At 38.1% G+C, this 18417-nt stretch overlaps 1 protein-coding gene across 3 annotated transcripts in view; it reads left to right on the top strand.

The window, feature by feature from the left end:
- b4galnt4a (beta-1,4-N-acetyl-galactosaminyl transferase 4a) overlaps positions 1-18417 on the top strand; it is a 111013-nt gene that overhangs the window by 65131 nt on the left and 27465 nt on the right. For all 3 annotated transcript variants that reach the window (XM_043228560.1, XM_043228559.1, XM_043228561.1), the window contains exons 4-7: positions 2771-2866; positions 5605-5695; positions 5783-5883; positions 11317-11384. In XM_043228560.1, the coding sequence (XP_043084495.1) occupies positions 2771-2866; positions 5605-5695; positions 5783-5883; positions 11317-11384 (356 nt within the window). The remainder of the gene's footprint in view (positions 1-2770; positions 2867-5604; positions 5696-5782; positions 5884-11316; positions 11385-18417) is intronic.

The raw sequence follows: 18417 nt of genomic DNA, 5'->3' as shown, positions 1-18417 counted from the left end.
ATTGGACAATGAAGCTAAAACGCCTGGTTTTAAACCACAATAATTCATTAGTATGGTGTAGGGCCTCCTTTTGCGGCCGATACAGCATCAGTTGGTCTTGGGAATGACAGATACAAGTCCTTCATTGAGGGATTTTGAGCCAGGTGACTACGTGAAGCTGGTGGAGGAAAGCGTTTCCTGACTGGCTCCTCCAAAACACCCCAAAGTGGCTCAATATTATTTAGATCTGGTGACTGTGCTGGCCATAAGAGATGTTTTACTTCACTTTCATGTTCATCAAACCACTTTGTCATCTGTGTGTCTGAGGCATTATCTTTCTGATACACGGCATCGCCTTCAGGATACAATGTTTGAACCTTCGGGTGTACATGGTCCGCCAGAATGGTTCGGTAGTCCTTGGCAGTGATGGGCCCATCTAGCACATGTATTGGGTCTATGGAATATCTTCTTTGGAGCTTCTCCACACCATAACTCTTTTGGATTTGTGAAAGACAGTGAAGGTGGACTAATCAGAGAACAATACATGTTTCACATTGTCCACAGCCCAATTTTTTCACCACTGACACCATTAAAACGTTTGCTTGAAATGTTTGGCATTGGCACGAGTGACCAAAGGTTTGGCTGTAGCATCCCGGCCATGTATATTGCCCTTGTGAAGCTCCCGACGGACAGTTTTGGTGTTGCTCTTATTGGTGGAATATGACATCGATGACGATAGGCCACCAGGCTGGTCAAATTTAGCCATGAAACCTCCAACACTGTTTATCGTCAGTAAAATTTTTTGGGGGGCCTTTTGCCTTTTTAATTTTGATAGGACAGATCATAGTTGACAGGATGAGAAGTGGTAGAGAGAGACAATTATACATACTGTTATTACAAAATGTGGAAAAATGGAAATGTCCTGTTGCACATTTGTTCTTACACATACCATTCAGTGGGTTGTTACATGTGTGTAGTAACATTAGTATTAGAGCTGTAGATACAATGTGTACTTACTCTGTGGTTACATAATACGTACACATCTAGTTACTATGCAAGTACACAGGTAGGGACAAAATATAAATTGGAACCTTCTATCGTCACAAACTTGAATACCAAAGATCCACTTTTGCAACTTTGTTTAGATTTTAAATGTTGGCATATATCTACAAATACCTGTGTATGTATATATATATATGTATATTAAAAAAAATGTTTTTTGGATGAAATGACTCCTGTAGAAAAGACCTTGAAATTGCATCATCAACCACTTCACGCTTTCTCAGCAAGACGCCAACCTGAACCCGAGGTCAGTTCCTGAAACGACTATTAGATAAAGTACAGAACTGATGGGCTGGCCGAGTTCACCTCAGCTGTGATGGTCAGGAACATTTGTTCATCAAAGATTCATTGCAAACTGATGCAACCAAAGTTTCTCCGCTTCGTAAAAGCGAATGAATCCCCAGTACTTCAACCGCAAGGTGCCTTTATATTCCTTTAGTCTCTGCGGTGTGTGCAAATGTGCTGTGTAACAGAATTGTGCTTCTGATCTTCTCGTATTGATCGCGTTTAGAGAATTCGCAGAGGGAGAGAAAGGAATCAATTTCGCGCCAACAGCAAGGAATAAACAATAACTCCCAGTTCTCTTCTGTCTGCTCCAGTCTAATGTCTTCTGACAGACACCAAATACCGGGAATGAAATATACTGGGTTGAAAGTGTAGCTGGCTGTCTAATGTGAATATGTCGGTTCTATTTGTCGGGCTTAAAGAGCTTTAACTGACATCAGTGAGAGCTGGCGTTCTCTGTATTGCGCGTGGTCATCCGTGCTTTAGCGTGCTAACTGATGCTAATGGTTTGTGACGCGGCCCATCAGAAGCGAGCGCCGTGAGCGCGTTCTGAAACGATTAGATTTTTCAACTTTGCTGGAAAATGTTCTGGTTGTCCTGCTTTCCGCTGCAGGCTGTAGCACCTTTGATGTTGTGGTTTTTGGAGAGCCTGTGGACGCTGCGTGGAGCAATGCGCCAGAACACGAGTCATCTAAACTGCCGTCGTGTTTTATTAATGCTCAGCCCCTCGTGGATCAGATTGTGGCGGGTCGGTCCAGCCGAGGTCAGGACAGGATTAGGTGCTGTGACGGATCTTCTGAGGTTTGGTGACTCAATCCCTGGTGTGCTTCTGCTGTAAATCTCATAATGCTACAGAAGCTGGTGTTTTTTTAAAGACTGTGGATATTGTATTTTCATCCAGGATCTCACTGGCTCCCCGCTGAAGAGATGAGCACAGCTGGTGACCAGCATGTTGGGTCTTGGATGCTGGTCTCAGCATGAGTCTTGTTTGGGAAGCTACTTTGAAACTTTAACTTTCCAAACTACAAGCTTTAGATTACAACATGAATTCTCTATCTATCTATCTATCTATCTATCTATCTATCTATCTATCTATCTATCTATCTATCTATCTATCTATCTGTCTGTCTGTCTGTCTATCTAGAGATAGAAACAGCTAGAAACAGCATTATAAAAACATGGCGCTCAAGTTAAAAGTAATTCAACTGATGTCTTAGAACCATATTTTTTCCAATTCACTGACATCTTTTTTTTTGACTGCCATCTTTCTTTTCTGGTAACTTTTTTTTGTTAGCGTTTTTAGTTCCTTTGAACATTTAGTAATATTTTTATTTAAAACCACAATTCCTCGATTTACCAATTGTGGCAAAACACTAAATTCAAAGTTGTATTCACTCATTCAGAAATTAGCGTCAGAAACTAATCTTCGGTTTCTTCTTCACAGTTCAAAGGTCAAGCGAATCTCCACGTCTTTGAGGACTGGTGTGGCTCCTCGGTCGCCCAGCTCAGGAAGAACCTGCATTTTCCTCTCTACCCTCATGTGAGTATCACCTCCTGCTCCAAAATCGTGGCGTATCATATTTCTAGCACGACAATAAGATGGAATAATTGGACAACGCGATAGTATTTGGTTTGCTCAAGCTGACGTGAACAAGACCTCACGTTCTCCAGAAATGATCCGAGGAACATCTCGTGCTTTAATGGAAAAAATCCTAAACGTCTAGGTTTACGTGAAGGTATCTGACCCTGGGTCGGTTTGTTATTTTCTTGAGAGTGTGTGCGTGTCTGTGCTTCTCTGTGTCTTTCCAAACTCCCACAGACCAGATTTCACCTTCACGTATTTTCGGGTGATGTAGAGATTAAATAGGTTTGTCTATTGTCCTGGAGCGGCTATAACTCTCTCGAGACGCGTGTGCTCTGCTCACGTAAGCATCAGGAGTTTGTAGGGAAAAGAAGTGAAAGACGATACCCTGCTTATATACTGAGAATTGCGCATTATTAGGTTTTCTGAGACAATTAATTGCAAAATTGCTGCTTTTTTACTGATCTGCAGTGCAAAGAGATATTACAAATGAATCTTTAATTCAAATCTTGAAATGGTTTGTACTCTTTTTGATCGGCCCCGTGGCCGGTTTTTACTGCAGGAAGCTTTAAAGAGGACAATTTGTTTTTAGATGAGCGAGTTAAATATTAATGTGAACGCATTGGTTATTTATAATCTGTTTAGCTCGTATGATTTATGAGATGGAGGATACTGTTTTGATGGAGTTGAGCTCAATGGAAAGAGAAATATTGAATGCATAGAGTTCTCGGGACGGTAAACTTTAGCAGGGATTTTCGAGCGTGTTGTTTGGGGTTTGATGGCAGCCGTCGCGCTGATATGAGAAAAAACATAATTGAGTTTTAGAGTAATGTGACAGCGCTGTGTTTGGTTAGATAGGCCTTTTAAAACACAAGCCCACGTCTTTCACTACGGCGGGCGTAAATTTGCATGGGGAGCCCAGTGAAGCGGAACTGAAACGGTGGAAAGTAAATATTAGCGGAAAGCAGAGCAAACAAGCGGCTATGTGATCGTTGGGAGGAATGTGCTCTTTAGAGGAACGTGTCAGTGTGTTACGCTCAGTCGGAAAATCCATTTCTCCACCGAGGAAGAAGAACTTCAGGGTTTTTAGGTTTGGTTTCATGGAATTGGAATGGTCTGAAACCTCATGAAAGTCTGTTGGCTGTCAAATAAGCACAAGCAAAAAAGCTGATTGTTTGCTAATGTATGAGATAATATGTAATAGTTTTAATAACGGGTCGTGAATTATTTGGACATTTTGAATTCATTTTGAATTTTGAACAGTTTTGAATAATTGTTGTTGTTTAAATTACGTTTATTTTGGAATCACCACAAAATAAAAACAGCATTTATTTATTTGTCTGTTTATTTGTTTATTTATCACCACACATATGATTATGATTAGGATGATCATGATGATTATTATTATTATTACTATTAATTTTTTCCATGAAATCTATAATAATAATAATAATATAATAATAATAATAATAATAATAAGGATTATTATTATTATTATTATTATTATTATTATTAAATATGTTATTTATTTATTTTTCATCACTTTTATTTTGTAATGACACTTCTATGGCACAAATCTGTTGTTCTGTTCTGTTTAAGCCATTCTTCAGTAAAGTATTCTTTGATTTATGGCGAACTGCAGTTTTTGTTGCTTATTACAGGGTTTTGGAAGGCGTGTCTGCCTTCTCTCCTCACGTGGGTGGTTGAATCGAATCGAAAGCCCCTACAGGTTGTAATGGGTTGCATTATAGTTGACTTCTCCTGATCTTTCTTTGTGAATTCCGTTTAGCTCAGACCACCTACACAGTCCTCCCACCTTCTCACCTTCACTTTGTCATTTATTTATTTATATATTTCATTTTTCGGTTCTTTTTTGGCAGGCCCGTTATTATAAATCACAGATCAAGACGTCTGACAGAACTCACCCCAAATTAAAAGCACGTACAGCCGCAATACTGTGAAAATGCTTACTCTGTTCCGGAAATCATTCTCTCCGTTCCTCCGCTTCTTTATCTCTCTGTCTGTCTCTGTGATTGTTGTAAACAGACGACAGAGATCTGAGATTCTGCTCTCGCACACATTGTTATGTGTGTCCGTTTAGCATTTATGGGAGCGTGAGACTGGACCGGCAGAGCGGGAACGGCTTCAGAAATCACAGAGGTGTTTTATTAAAAAATAAAATGAGGCCCATTATGTCTCAGTGATTGATTTTTATGACAAATATAAAACTTTTATGACAATTTTATCACATTTAAAGTGACCCGAAAACGTATTATGTCTTCATTATTCCTAGGTGCTTTTTTATTATAAAATGAAAGTGAAAGTGTAAATATTCCACGTACAGTGGAATATACATAAAATATATTTTTAATGCAATTTAACTTATTAAATACATTTTGTGCGTGGGAAGTCATGCTGTTTTTGTTCTGCACTTTTTAATGTTAATGAACATGTTTAATAAGGTGGCGACAGTGTCAGCAAAGAGCTCGTGATAAAATATTAGATCTGATGTGTGAAGAAAACAAAGTAAATATAATTTACAAACTGAATATTTTGTTTCACTCCCAACCAAGCTTTGTCAAACGATGCTAAAAGAACACAAAATATTAGTTACGAATAAAATTTTTTTCCAGTTTTAGTCCAGAGATGTTTAAAAAATGTTATTAATTTCATAATCATGTATTTTATTTCTCCAGACGAGAACTGTTTTGAAAAAGTTGGCCGTGGCTCCAAAATGGAAGAACTATGGCCTGAGAATATTTGGATACATTCTACCATACAAAGATGGTAAATGCTCGTTTATATGAATAAGATATCCTCACGATCATACACGTACATGTTATCAAAGAATGAGAAAGTATATTCTCTCTGCAGGTGATTTTCAGTTTGCGGTTTCTTCCGATGATAACTCAGAGTTCTGGCTGAGTTCAGATGAAAGTCCTCTCAACGCCCGTCTGCTGGCCTACGTGGGGAAGGTAAGTGATTGAATATTATCATTTTATTAGTTATTGAAAATGAATACAGCGAAACGAAGAAAATCAATACTGAATGAATAAAAAGTCTTCTATTTTGAACACATGCTGCTCTTTTTAACTTTATGTTCATTAAAGCATAAAAGAAAAAAAAAAATCTTGTTCCAAAAAACTATATGAAGTTTTAACAGTTTTAACACTCATGATCAATCAGCATATTAAAATGATTTCTGAGGTATCATATCGTAAGGCGATGCTGACAATTCAGTGCTGCATCACAGTAATAAAATCCCATTTAAAGTTTACAGAAAAGATACAGTAGAGACGGTATACAGTACTCACAATGCAGTTGGATTTTACAGTATTGCTGTTTTTTCTGTATTTTTGTTAACATAAATACAGCATTGATATTGAGTATCCCTTTAAAACATTAAAAATCTTATCCTAAAAAATTTTACTGTAAACTTTATACATAATACTAATTGATGATATTTATTACTTATTTTGCGTATACACAGAAATACATACATATATACATAAAAAATAAGCAATTAAATATTTATATAACGTCAATGAGTATTAGTTGCTTATGAATATAAAATACTTCAGTAAAATACTTTAATATATTATGTATGTTATATAGTTTATATTTCTTGCCCTTGAACCTGTATTGAATATATTTATAAGTTTTAAAGAATAAATATCAGTCAGCACTATTTCCATTAGTCACCGAATAACAGATTCGAGAGTCACTGTGGGCAGCGTCGGCTACTTCCTCAAACCGAGGACCTTGCTGTTACCGCATGCTGGATTTCATTTAGATTTATTCCCCCGAGGCCTCAGTACTTAGAAGTGTAGATTTGTATGATGCGAGGGAGCACTGGCTTTGTAAAACACAATTAGCGCCTCAGCCAGAATCCCGTGAAAGCGTACAGGGAATGTGCGGTTTGCCGGCGGATCGATTGCGTCTGGCTCGCGCTCGCCAGCCGAGGACTCGATACCCTGTCACAGAGACGTGTGATCGATTGAAACGCCGAGGCTCGGAGGCGTCTCTTTGTCTAAGAAAAGAATCGCAGCCTGTCCGGAATTCTGAGCGACTCCCTCACGGAAGAGACGGACCTTTTCCAGTCGCCTCTAGATGAGCGAAAACCGTCCAAGACGCGTGAATATAGACGCTCAAATGTTTCGAGATTCATCTGAAGATTCATTTAGCGAAGATTCGTTTCAATTTTGAGGCGACGGCTTGACAAATAGAGAATAAAGTGAGGACAGAAGAGCTGAGACGGAAGACGGACACGAAGAAGAAAGAGCAATATCTCGCTTCGGTATAATAGAGGTGCGACTCTATTGCTCTCGTATTTTCTCTCTTTGCCCCCTTTCCATTTATTCAAGACTCCAGGGTCGCAGATAGACGAAATGAGTTTCTTCAGTGTGATTCTTTGTTTGGTGAAAGTTCACACGGCTCGAAAATAGAGAGGAGAGCATAAAGGAGAGGGGAGCGGTGGGGTAACGGCAACAGAAATACCTCCGACGCCTCTGAAAGATGAAAAATACAGCTGCCAGGTTATCCGCTGCACTTCCATTGTCCGGACAAATTGTGTTACAGAGCAGTTCAAGGGATAGTTCGCTCAAAAAAATGGAATTTCGCCATCGTTTGCGCTTGTTGTTTCAATCCTGTATGGCTTTCTTTTCTCGCACAGTGCAAAAAAAATGTACGGCCTCCGAAATGATATGTTGCGTTGAAAAAGACGCGAAGGGGCTGTCAGTCTCCGAAAATAAGAACAACAGCTCCACTATCATTACATTCCGAGACTTCCGAAAGTGAACAAAAGCTATGCGTGGGAAAGAGACTGGCGTTTGAATAATTAGTAGGGCTTTCAGTCAATTAAAAATGTTTAATCTAATTAATAACATGATGTGTCGATTAATTAATCGGATTAATCGCGAAATAAATTAGACTGAAAATACCCACAAGGATTAGTTGAAGCTGTTTTTGTGTTAAATGAGAGAGTAGCTTGTAGCTTTAGAAAGAAATACTTAATTTGATTAAACGTAAAATTTGTGAGAAACGTCTCAGTATTTTTTTTTTTTGTTCATAGAAAGTCATTGTTAACTAAAAGAGCTTTGTTACCAACAGTTTTCGAAAATATCTTCTTTTATGTTCCACAAAAGAAAGGTTTGCAGCAGGTGGCTGCAAATGTCTTCATTTGATTCGTTCAAATGCCTTATTAATTCAGGAATGAACTAAACGGCTCTCTTAATGAATGGGACTTGGAATCATTGGTTCACACGATTCGTTCAAAACACGGATTCATTCAGAAACGAAACGCTGCTTTGTTGCTCGGAGATGTGCAACAATTCTGTTGTGGCTTTAAAGGTAATCTGTTGTAACACTGACACTTTAAACTCTAATAATTAGTTTTAATCACAATTACTGTGTGTATTGTTAGGAAACGTCTTAGCAAAGCGGAAGATTTGCCATGATGGCAAAGCACAAAAAGCAACAGCTGACTTTTGTGACGGACAAATTGCGTTTTAAAGTTACTTTTAAAAAGTAATGCATTACAATAACATGCTTTGGTTAAAATTTATCAACGATAGTGTAAAAAACACGCTTACTCTGACAAAGCAACAGTTGATTTGATGTTTGGAACTATTGTATCACATATTGTGATTTGGTTATGGTTTATGATTGGTTGTCACCAGAGTTGTATCACGTCATGTCTAGTTAGGGCGCGGTGTAAAAATATTCATCTTTATGAACATTTTGCAAGAAGTTCCTCGTCTTGTCATAGATTTTTCGCTTGATGTGATATGTTTGGACGTAGAGTAAGAGTTTCACCCAATGGTCAATCAAACAAGCAAACGAAATCCCATAGACATGCACTCCATCTATATCTGGAGGCTATGAGTGGACTCATTTTGACTCAGACCAGCAAGCAAACACATAAAAACACCCTGAATACCCGATTATAAGCTACACAAAAATGCCCTGTAGCCAAAATTTTCCATACGCACCATTCACTTTTTTCCCTTTAGCGGGTGGATGTTCTGTGGAGCTCATGCAGAAAAATGAGTCATCTGTGTAAATAGAAATCTTCTAGCTGTAAAGCATTATGGGTATCTCTCCCGCTGTTTTGGAGGGAAACGGTACCAGAGTGGAATAATCGTGCGTGTCCATCTCATTTTTAATGTTCTTATGTCTACTCTGATGCATATTTTCATTTGTAAAACATTCATTTTATTGAATAGATTCTTTTAAAAAAAGAGCATGTTGTCATAATGTCAAAGCAAACCTTTTCCAAGTCCTTTTTCGTTGCACTTTAAGGAAGTATAATTTTAAGTATAATGATTATTATGTATATATATATATATATATATATATATATATATATATATATATATATATATATATATATATATATATATTAATTTTTTTTTTTTTTCCCTCATGCACTTTGGCTGCAGTGAAAAGCAATTTTTATTCCCGTTATACCATGTTCTTTTAAAAATACTCTAAAGTGTCTTCTTCACAATGAAAACTCTCATTTCTATTGAACTTGGATTGACTCTAACAAGTGCGCTAGCAAGAAGTTCCACCCAATGTTTTCTCTTACGCTCACATTTTCCTTCAAGTGGAAATATACTGTAGCTTTGGCCTCTGGAGGCAGATGCACAAATACACACACACACACACACATCTATGTGCTCTAATCCCTGCGAGAGGCGAGTTGTGTTTGGCAGCGGAGGTGATTAGCATTGGCCGAGTCACACGCGTGTTGATGCTGACAGCCACGCAAGGTGTGTTTGACGGTAAACACGCTCCTTTTAGCGAAAAGAGGGGCAAGTGTGAGGAATCTGGAGCTCTGCTGGACTTTGTTGGTCAGTGTGTGTGTGTGATGAATGAAAGGATCCTTTGAGGGCAGCGGGGATTGTGGATGATCCAGGAGGCATTATGATTCATTACATCGATGTGTGATGTGAAGAGAAGCATTGAGAGCGAGAGAGATGCCGCACATGACAATTAAAGAGAGGCATGCTGGGACGAGCGTTGGAGATTTCGTTCTGGATCACTGCTTCAAAAGCACGCATTATTTACCGAGGCTTGGTGGGGAAATCACTGTACTTGCCCTGCGGGTCAAGAAAGAGATGTTTTGGATTGTGTGTGTGTGTGTGTGTGTATGCATATATATTTACAATCCACATTGATACAACTATTTGTTGTTCAGAAGCGGAACTATATAGTCAGATAATGAGGAAAAAACTAATAACAATACTAAAACAATTATTATCAGTTACTATTACGAATTATATGAAAGGGACAGTTACCAAACGATTTTAATTGGCTCAAAATCCAAGATGGCAATGAGATTATCATTTGATGACTTGCTCACCAGTGGCAGCGAATGGGTGCCGCTAGAGTCCAAACCGCTGATTAAAACATCACATGCAATCCACATGTCTTATCAATTAACATCTTGTTTAATCAAAAGCTGTGTGTCTGTAAGAAACAAATCCATCTAGACCTTTTAACTTCAAACCATCACTTCTAGCCAAAGTCCGTAATCCATAATAACTCTCCCCTCCGGTGAAAAAGTTCATCCCCTGCTGTCTCTCTCATCGAAATCCACCCACATATTTGTTCAGTACTGCATCTGTGCATTTCCCTCCTGATCTTTTTTCACAAATCAATATGAATTCGAGGACTCGTGTTTTAGCTGGAAGCAATGGTTTAAATTTAAAATGCTTTAATGATGAATGAATAAATGAGGCACTTATAAATGCTTTACTGTCTATTGCCGCACACCCGAAGCTCTTTACAATAAGGGCGGGGCTCTCCTCAACCACCACCAGCGTGAAGCTTCTGATTGGACGATGTGACGGCAGCCATGGGACAACACCCACCACACATGGGCGAAGAGGAGAGAGATAGAGCCAATCAAGCGAATGGGGATTACTGGGAGGCCAAGATTGACAAGGACCAGTGGAGGAAACACGGCCATATGGACACCTCTACAGTTTACAATGAGTGTCATGAGACTTTTAATGACCACAGAATCAGGACCTGATATGAAAGACAGTATAGTGTTCCCCTTATTATTACTATACCATGGCATTAGGACCCACACATAAATCAGGGCGAGCACCCCCTAGAGGCCACCTCTACCAACAGAAATCTAGTTTTCCCAGGAGGTCTCCCATCCAAGTAATGTGTGTGCTATTGTGCTTTTTCTAGCCACCGTTTAGACTCTCATTCTGACGGCACCCATCCACTGCAGAGCATCCAGCGGCGAATCCATTTGGTTAAATTCGTCCATATCTGTGAACACACTGTTCTTTTAAATCTACATCTTTGATTTATGTAAGCCAAACTGCACACCGATCGCGTTGCACCAGTAACGATCACTGAATCCTTTGGTTTGTTCTGTGTTTCAGCTGGGATCTGAATGGACCGCGCCAGGAGAGTTTACCAAGTTCAGGTCTCAGGTGTCCAAGTCTGTGCAGTAAGTACATGCAGTATACACATCTAAGGATGCTTTGAGCCAATTTATCGCGCTGTGGGAAATCGTATCGCTCCGATTGAGATCATTAATACAGAAAAGCGCGTGCTGCGTATGTTTGTGCGTATCACTTCCTGTTGTATTGTCCAATCAAGGGCCTTTGTAAACAAACCGCCCACACTCATGTCTATTGATGCAGTTATTTTACCCCTGATGGTGTTGATTGGGTTGGTAATTGGAGGAAATTGCTGGCCTTTATCTGATCGGGCATTTAATGATCGCCTTTCTCCGCTCGGCTCAAAGCGCCCGCATCATTTACAGCCGCGCGACTGCTGTGATTTAAATATCACATCGAAGAAAGAGCAGCTCCGCTTTAAAGATAGAAACACCTTTTCCGCTTCAAATAAGCTGCGTACGAACGGTCGATTAGCATATTGTATTTCTAGTCTTTCCATAAAAAGCCTGCTTCAGCCAGCAAAGCTTTTTAATTCAACTCTCTGCACTAATTCTCCATTAATAATGGCCTGGAATGGATCTGCTGGAATTAGCAGTGGGTTTGTTTCCATATGTGTGGCTGTAAAGCGATCCATAGCCTGGCCTTTATCTTGAGTGTATTTAATAATGCATAAACTAATCCGACCTCATTTCGTGAACCTGAGTGTATAGATAGTAACCACCGAGGCACCTTTTTCGATTTGTACTCCAGCGGATAATGCACTGCCTGGATGATTTAAGCCTTTATATTTAGGTATTCCATTTCCATTTGTAAAAGTACAGGATCATAGACATCTGGGGTGCCAGATTGTGGCTGTGTGTAATTTGACAATTTTGTATAATTCCACCTTATTTTGTGGGTCTGTGATTATACGGATAATATAAATGTCCCGTATTCTCATATATGAAGCTCATAAATGTACAAAAGTATTCAAAAGTTTGGAGTCAATAGGATTTGTGAGGAGCAAAGATGTGTTAATCTGATTAAAAGTGATATTTACAGGCATAAAGAGTATTTCTTTTAAACAAATCTTGAAAAAATAGCTGTCAGCGAATTAATTTCATCCAAAATGAAAGTATGCGTACTGTTTTATTTATTTCGTATATATAAAAACACATACATTTTTTACATGTATATGCGTTCATATATTTATATCATTATATATAAATATATGTATTATATAAACAGCGTATTTTTCTTAAATAAACGCATGTATTTGTATTAATATATAATAAATATACACAGTACATATTATGTAAACAAAACTTTTATTTTGGACACGATTCATCGCTTGACAGCACTAAAATAAATAAATGTTTGAAAAAATCGTGGTTTCCAAAAACGATTAAGCAGCACAATTGTGCAGCAAATATTTCTGAAGAATCAAAATTAAACATTGAAATATAACAACATTTTCCATTATTATTTTTGAATTTTTTTGATCTAGTAATGCAGTCATGGGGCAAATGATTACAGAAGTGTTGCAAAAAATCACTGACCTTAACTTTCGAACAGTACTCTATATAAATATTATTTTTGCTTTTTAATGAAAATTAGATATAATAAAAATAAATAATAATTAGCATTTATGTGAGGTATTTTGACATTTAAGCTACACTTTTTTAATCAAAAAACTAAATATGTACATAACTCAATCAAGCTATTATAATCAAATTTGAATGTGCATTCTAAGAAATTAGATTTCATTTTAAACAGGAAAGTGTTAGATCTGTATTTATCTTTTGGGAGTACCATATTAAAAACAACAAAATTTGAGTGCTGTTTTTCTGACACACAGCACACTCACCTGCTCTTGACCGCTGGCTGTGAGTCACTAAAGAGCATTTGATTTTTCTGCATTATTCATCCAGTGCACTGAGTGTAAGTGTTTCACCTATTACTGCCCTTGACGTGGGTCCGGATAGAGGAAGTTGCCCCTCGGGAATGATACTATGATCCCGGACCTGAATAGAAACACAGCATTTAACCCGTCCTTCTGTGCCATCCGTTTTTTTTTAATGAAGACTATTGAATGAAGGTGTTTAGAAAAGTCTACAGAGAGGGCAAGAAAACAGGCTAAAGCGCTGAACTCATTTCGAGATGATTAAAAGCAAATTTGCCAACAAGAAAGCTTTTATTATAATAAACTCACTGCTAATGTTCACCACAAGTCCAGGGATTCGTTGTCCATCTCTTGTGATGTATGCTACGAATTATGAGTTAGAGGATGCTAATAATGTCTTAATTATTTTTTTTTTTAAATCAAGGAGATTCATAATTAGCCTCAGATTAGATATAAAAGAACAACCCACTTTATATGTTGAATATCAGATGGTATAATGATATCTTGCAGCTGTTTAGAATGAAGCTGGTTAGATGAAGTCGTAAGAAGATGATGGATCAATTCTTAAGTTCAGAAACATTATGGTAAGCTTTATGGTTGTATCTAAGACTGCATCTTAATTGGGATGGAGCCTCATTAGTGAACGATTTAAAACATTTACATATTAGGTAGCAATTGCTCCTCAACCTAGTGACGAATTGCAATAGACTTTACCATTAGCATGTTGCTAAGCTAACACTCGTAAAGAGTTAGTTTAGAATTTAAGATTAAGTCATTGTTCCAACATCGTATGTCCTTCTTTTCATTTGGGACTGAAATTTAATGAACAAACAAACCTAAATTTAATTGGTGTTCTGTACACAACTGCGTTCATCAGACTCTTTTAGCAGCTCTGTTCACCCAGAAAAAAACACAAGAGTGCACCATTTTAACAAATCACAATGAATAAGAACAAATAGAAGAATTCTATCCAAGTACTTTCAAGTACTCATGGTCAACTAAAATTCAAGCTGAGTGAAGAAAGCAAGCATTGTATTTCACCTTGTGTTTTTTTATTCATCTCGATTTCTTGTAATTTGTTGCTTACGAACAGTATCCGATGGCGAAGACCAGGATTTATGTTGAGTGGTACACAAATTTTTGGTTTGTGTTTTACCAAACTCATGTTTTTCATGTACGCAGGTAGAAGTGACACCAGTAACGTATATTTTAGCCCTGAGAACGTGATTTTTACTGGCTGAACACCCTAAAAGCGTGGTTAGTTTGGGGTAGTTTTGAGCAGCAATTGCACTTTTGTTGTATAAACCTAGCAACCCTTTCCATCCAGCAGGTAAAGTTATCATTATTTCTTACAAAACGACTTGAAAAATACATTGGCATCATCTGCATTAAAGAGCAAATAATCACTTCGTCGTGGTCCTCGTTTATAGTGTAGCTCAGATTTGGTCTTAGATTTGATCACGACAACGCTTGTATTTATAAAAACAGTCTTTGACATTAAGACTTGTTTAGCGTCACGTCAGGGTTTGAGCATGACTTATTCCAGTTGAGTTTATTGAGTTCATGTCGCTAAGCCAACATCCAGATACTCACATTCACAATAATATTTTGCTAGCGACTGCAGAATGCCCTGCTAAAAAAGAAAATCTCAGTAGTTTTTTGTAACACAGCTTTTATTTCAATCCTGTTCTGAAGCGCAGAGATCGAATCAAGCGACGTTGTTAAAAAAAAAAAAAGACAAACGCGTAGGCATAGTTAAGACTTTTCGCAATGCCGTTTATCATGATTACCGTGATCATAAATCAATGTCGTTATTGAGTTTGAGAAATAGAGAAAGAGAAGGGGAATGATGGGTATTGATCGGAGGTTAAGCACTTTGCTTTTAAGCAGGATAGTTCATCCTGTAGAAGCAGGCATGAGTCTTTTCCACCCTTACAAGGCATTGATTAGATAAGGTATCTTATCTGAGAGCACATCTAGCCGACACAAGAAAAGACAGACTTCTCCGCTGGCACCCATTCAGAGTGCACTCGCCTGCTTATATTGAGCTGCGGACCTGCTTTTATGCTGAAGAACTCCAACCTGCGAGACTTGTTTTCTGTTTAACATCTTTCTTTGATGAGACAAATCTATTTACTTTGTCTGTGTTCTTACTACAACTTTTGCTATTGCAACATGATGAGAGGCATTTAAATGTTGACTAAACGCCTTTAGAATGTCTCAAAGAATGTCTTAAAATGTGACTCGGGCTACAATGGTTGCGATTGCGATTCTGTATTACAATTTATTGTGATTTTTCTTTGCTTATTAAGGACTAGACAATGGAACACACTTGATTACACCCTTAACAGAGACTGTGCTTTATTCTCCACTTATAGCGCGATCTGAACATATAGCGTGATCTTCTTATAATCATCTCTCAAAGTACTTTTGTGGGAAACGTATACATTTCATCAAATGGCTGACGAACATAAGATCTGAATCATGAAGTCTCTGATGGGCTTTCCATTAGATTAGCGCTGCTTATGTGATTGGACAATGATGTGATTGGAGGACAAATGGTGTGTGGGAAGACCAGGTGGCCTTAATGCCTTTGGAAAGGCAAAGACCGGAGGGAGGATATTGAGATGGATTCCAGTGGATGTGACTCACCCCTTGATACGACAGATCTGTTTCTGCCCTTTAACGGCAGAGAGATAGAGACCCCAGCGTATCCCTGGGTTTTAGTGAGGTACCTGGCATTTCTACAGAAGTGCTGTGTCCTTTGCGCCTAGAAATCCAGCCACTTCAGTTTATGACTTGTAGTGGTGGGCATCGAAACAGACTTTTGAATCTGATTCAACGTGATTGCTACATTGTCATTCAGCACTGTATATAGTGTTTTGGTTATTTTTAAATTACTGGTTTAAAGAACCGAGAATCATTTATGACTCAGTCTACACTGTTTATATTGCAATTTTCAAATGAACTCACTAATTGACACACAAGAGTCCTTTATACGTGAAGTCATAAAGGATCTGATTCACTAAAAAGAAAAGTAATTTGTTAGTGAATCAGGACTACACTTCTCATGCTGTATGTTTCTCTAAAAATCAGTTGTTTGGTTCTGATTCACTAAAAACAACGGTTAAGAGTTATTTGTTACTGAATCAGTAATACACTGGTCATGCTGTATATTCATAAGAGTAATTTTGAAGTGAATCAGTACTACATTGCACCCAATTGCATATTTCTGATTCACAAAAAAAGAACCATTTCAAGAGTCATTTGTTAGTGAATCTTGACTGCACTTTTTGCAGTTTATGTATCTAGTAAATCAGTACTACTCTAGTCCCACTATTTGTTTCTGGTTCACTAAAAGACATTTCATAGTGAGTCATTTGTTAGTGAATCAGGATGATTACACTGGCCCAACTTTGTTTATGATTCACCAAAAAGAACCTTAAGAGTCAATTGATATTGAATCTGGACTACACTAGTCTGACTGTTTGTTTCAGATTCACTAAAAATAACCATTTTCACTTGTTAGTGAATCACCATTACAATGGTCTAACTGTATGTTTCTGATTTATAAAAAAAAAAAAAACTGAGCCCCAAATACTTTATATGGATGATCAAATCCAAATCCACAAATCCATATACTTACATATACTTACTTGCTGAATGCAGGCTCTGGATGTCCAGAACATCACAGAGAGTCTAAACTTTCACATATCTCTGTTTAAGATGAAACAGTAATGCAGTTAATTGATGATAGCTGACGCTTGTTGAGTACTGAACTCCTGCTCTCTCTGGAGACATCCGTCTGACATCTGCTGTGAAGTGGCTGAGATCCCAGAAACCTCGCACTTTACACTAATACTCTACACTATAAACACACAGAGCAGAAACTGTGTGAATCTTAATGATAGCGCTGCTGCCCGAGAGTTTGTGGAGTTCATTAGTGCGATGAAGTCAAAGTCAAGGGTGTCAACACTGCAGCAGCGACGCGGGTTTAAAAGTCTAAGCAGTCAGTCCATGATACGGCCTGGATTCAAATCAAGTTCGATTTTCCTTAAACCATCTTCAGTTGAAGGATATATAGGTCTGCGGTGTTGACGTACAGGTCTGCCAAATCACTTTACCTATCAAAAACAGTACAATAACAAGGCCTCAAATTTAGCCTATACTAAGCCACTGTGAAAGTCAATGTGAAATAAAAATGTTAATAAATTGGCAAATATTAAGTAAATATTTATTTCATGAATCTTTGTCAAAATCACCCGTCATTGTCTATTAAAGGGTTCGTATGATGCGATTTCAAGTTTTACAAGTTGCGAAGACTGAAGTCTCAAAATCAAAAAGATATTCTTTATAAAAGCTATGCCCCCAAAACGTCTCGTTTAAACACGCCCCCACTTTTTTATGTCACAGAGTGGGTTTATTTCTATAACACCGCCCATGTTTGAGCAAAGAAAGAAGGCGGAGCTATTATTCTCCCTGAAGTGTTGCTGCCGGTGCCGTATTCTGGAAATGCTGAGTCATTGTGAAAGTAAAACTACTTTGTGATTCCAAAAGAAGACATAACTAGAAATCAGTGGTTAACTGTATTTACAACACTGTCCAGAACAGTTCAACACAAATATTGAACGAATACTGAACATTGTGGCAATTCCAACTCTGCAAGAACAGTCTGGTGCTTCTGACTCGCAGCCTGTAAGTACTTGCTTTCATATTCAAAGCATCTGCCACTGACTGTTCAGACGTGAGTTTTGAGCAGCATAGAGTAATGCTCGTTGTTTGTCGTTTCTCTGATCACGAATGTAGACATGGTGTTATGATGCAAAGCAATGCATAAAAAGACAGTACTAAGTCATTATAATCAGTACTTATGTGCCCACTGGATGCAACAAACGCCTCGTTTATGAGGGGTTTTATTAATTTTGTGTTATCACGCCAGGACAAGGCATCACATTACGGTAAGGGGCCTAACATTTCCGTCACACACTTGAGATATCCGGGCAATCATAACACACAGGACAGCTGGCCAATCAGAGAACACCTTGCTTATCAGAACAATGAGCTTTTTACAAATCCCTGTGTTTCAGGAAGGCGGGGCTTAGAGGAGTAACAATAATGCACAGTATGTGGAAAATAATGAGTTTTTTTTTTTTTTTACCGTAAACCCCACATAGCCAGAAATGTGAGGATGATACGAT

Source organism: Puntigrus tetrazona, chromosome 25, assembly GCF_018831695.1.
Source record: "Puntigrus tetrazona isolate hp1 chromosome 25, ASM1883169v1, whole genome shotgun sequence".
Lineage (NCBI taxonomy): Eukaryota > Metazoa > Chordata > Actinopteri > Cypriniformes > Cyprinidae > Puntigrus > Puntigrus tetrazona.
The sequence above is the reverse complement of the archived record's forward strand: the minus strand, read 5'-3'. Positions and strand labels throughout refer to the sequence as shown.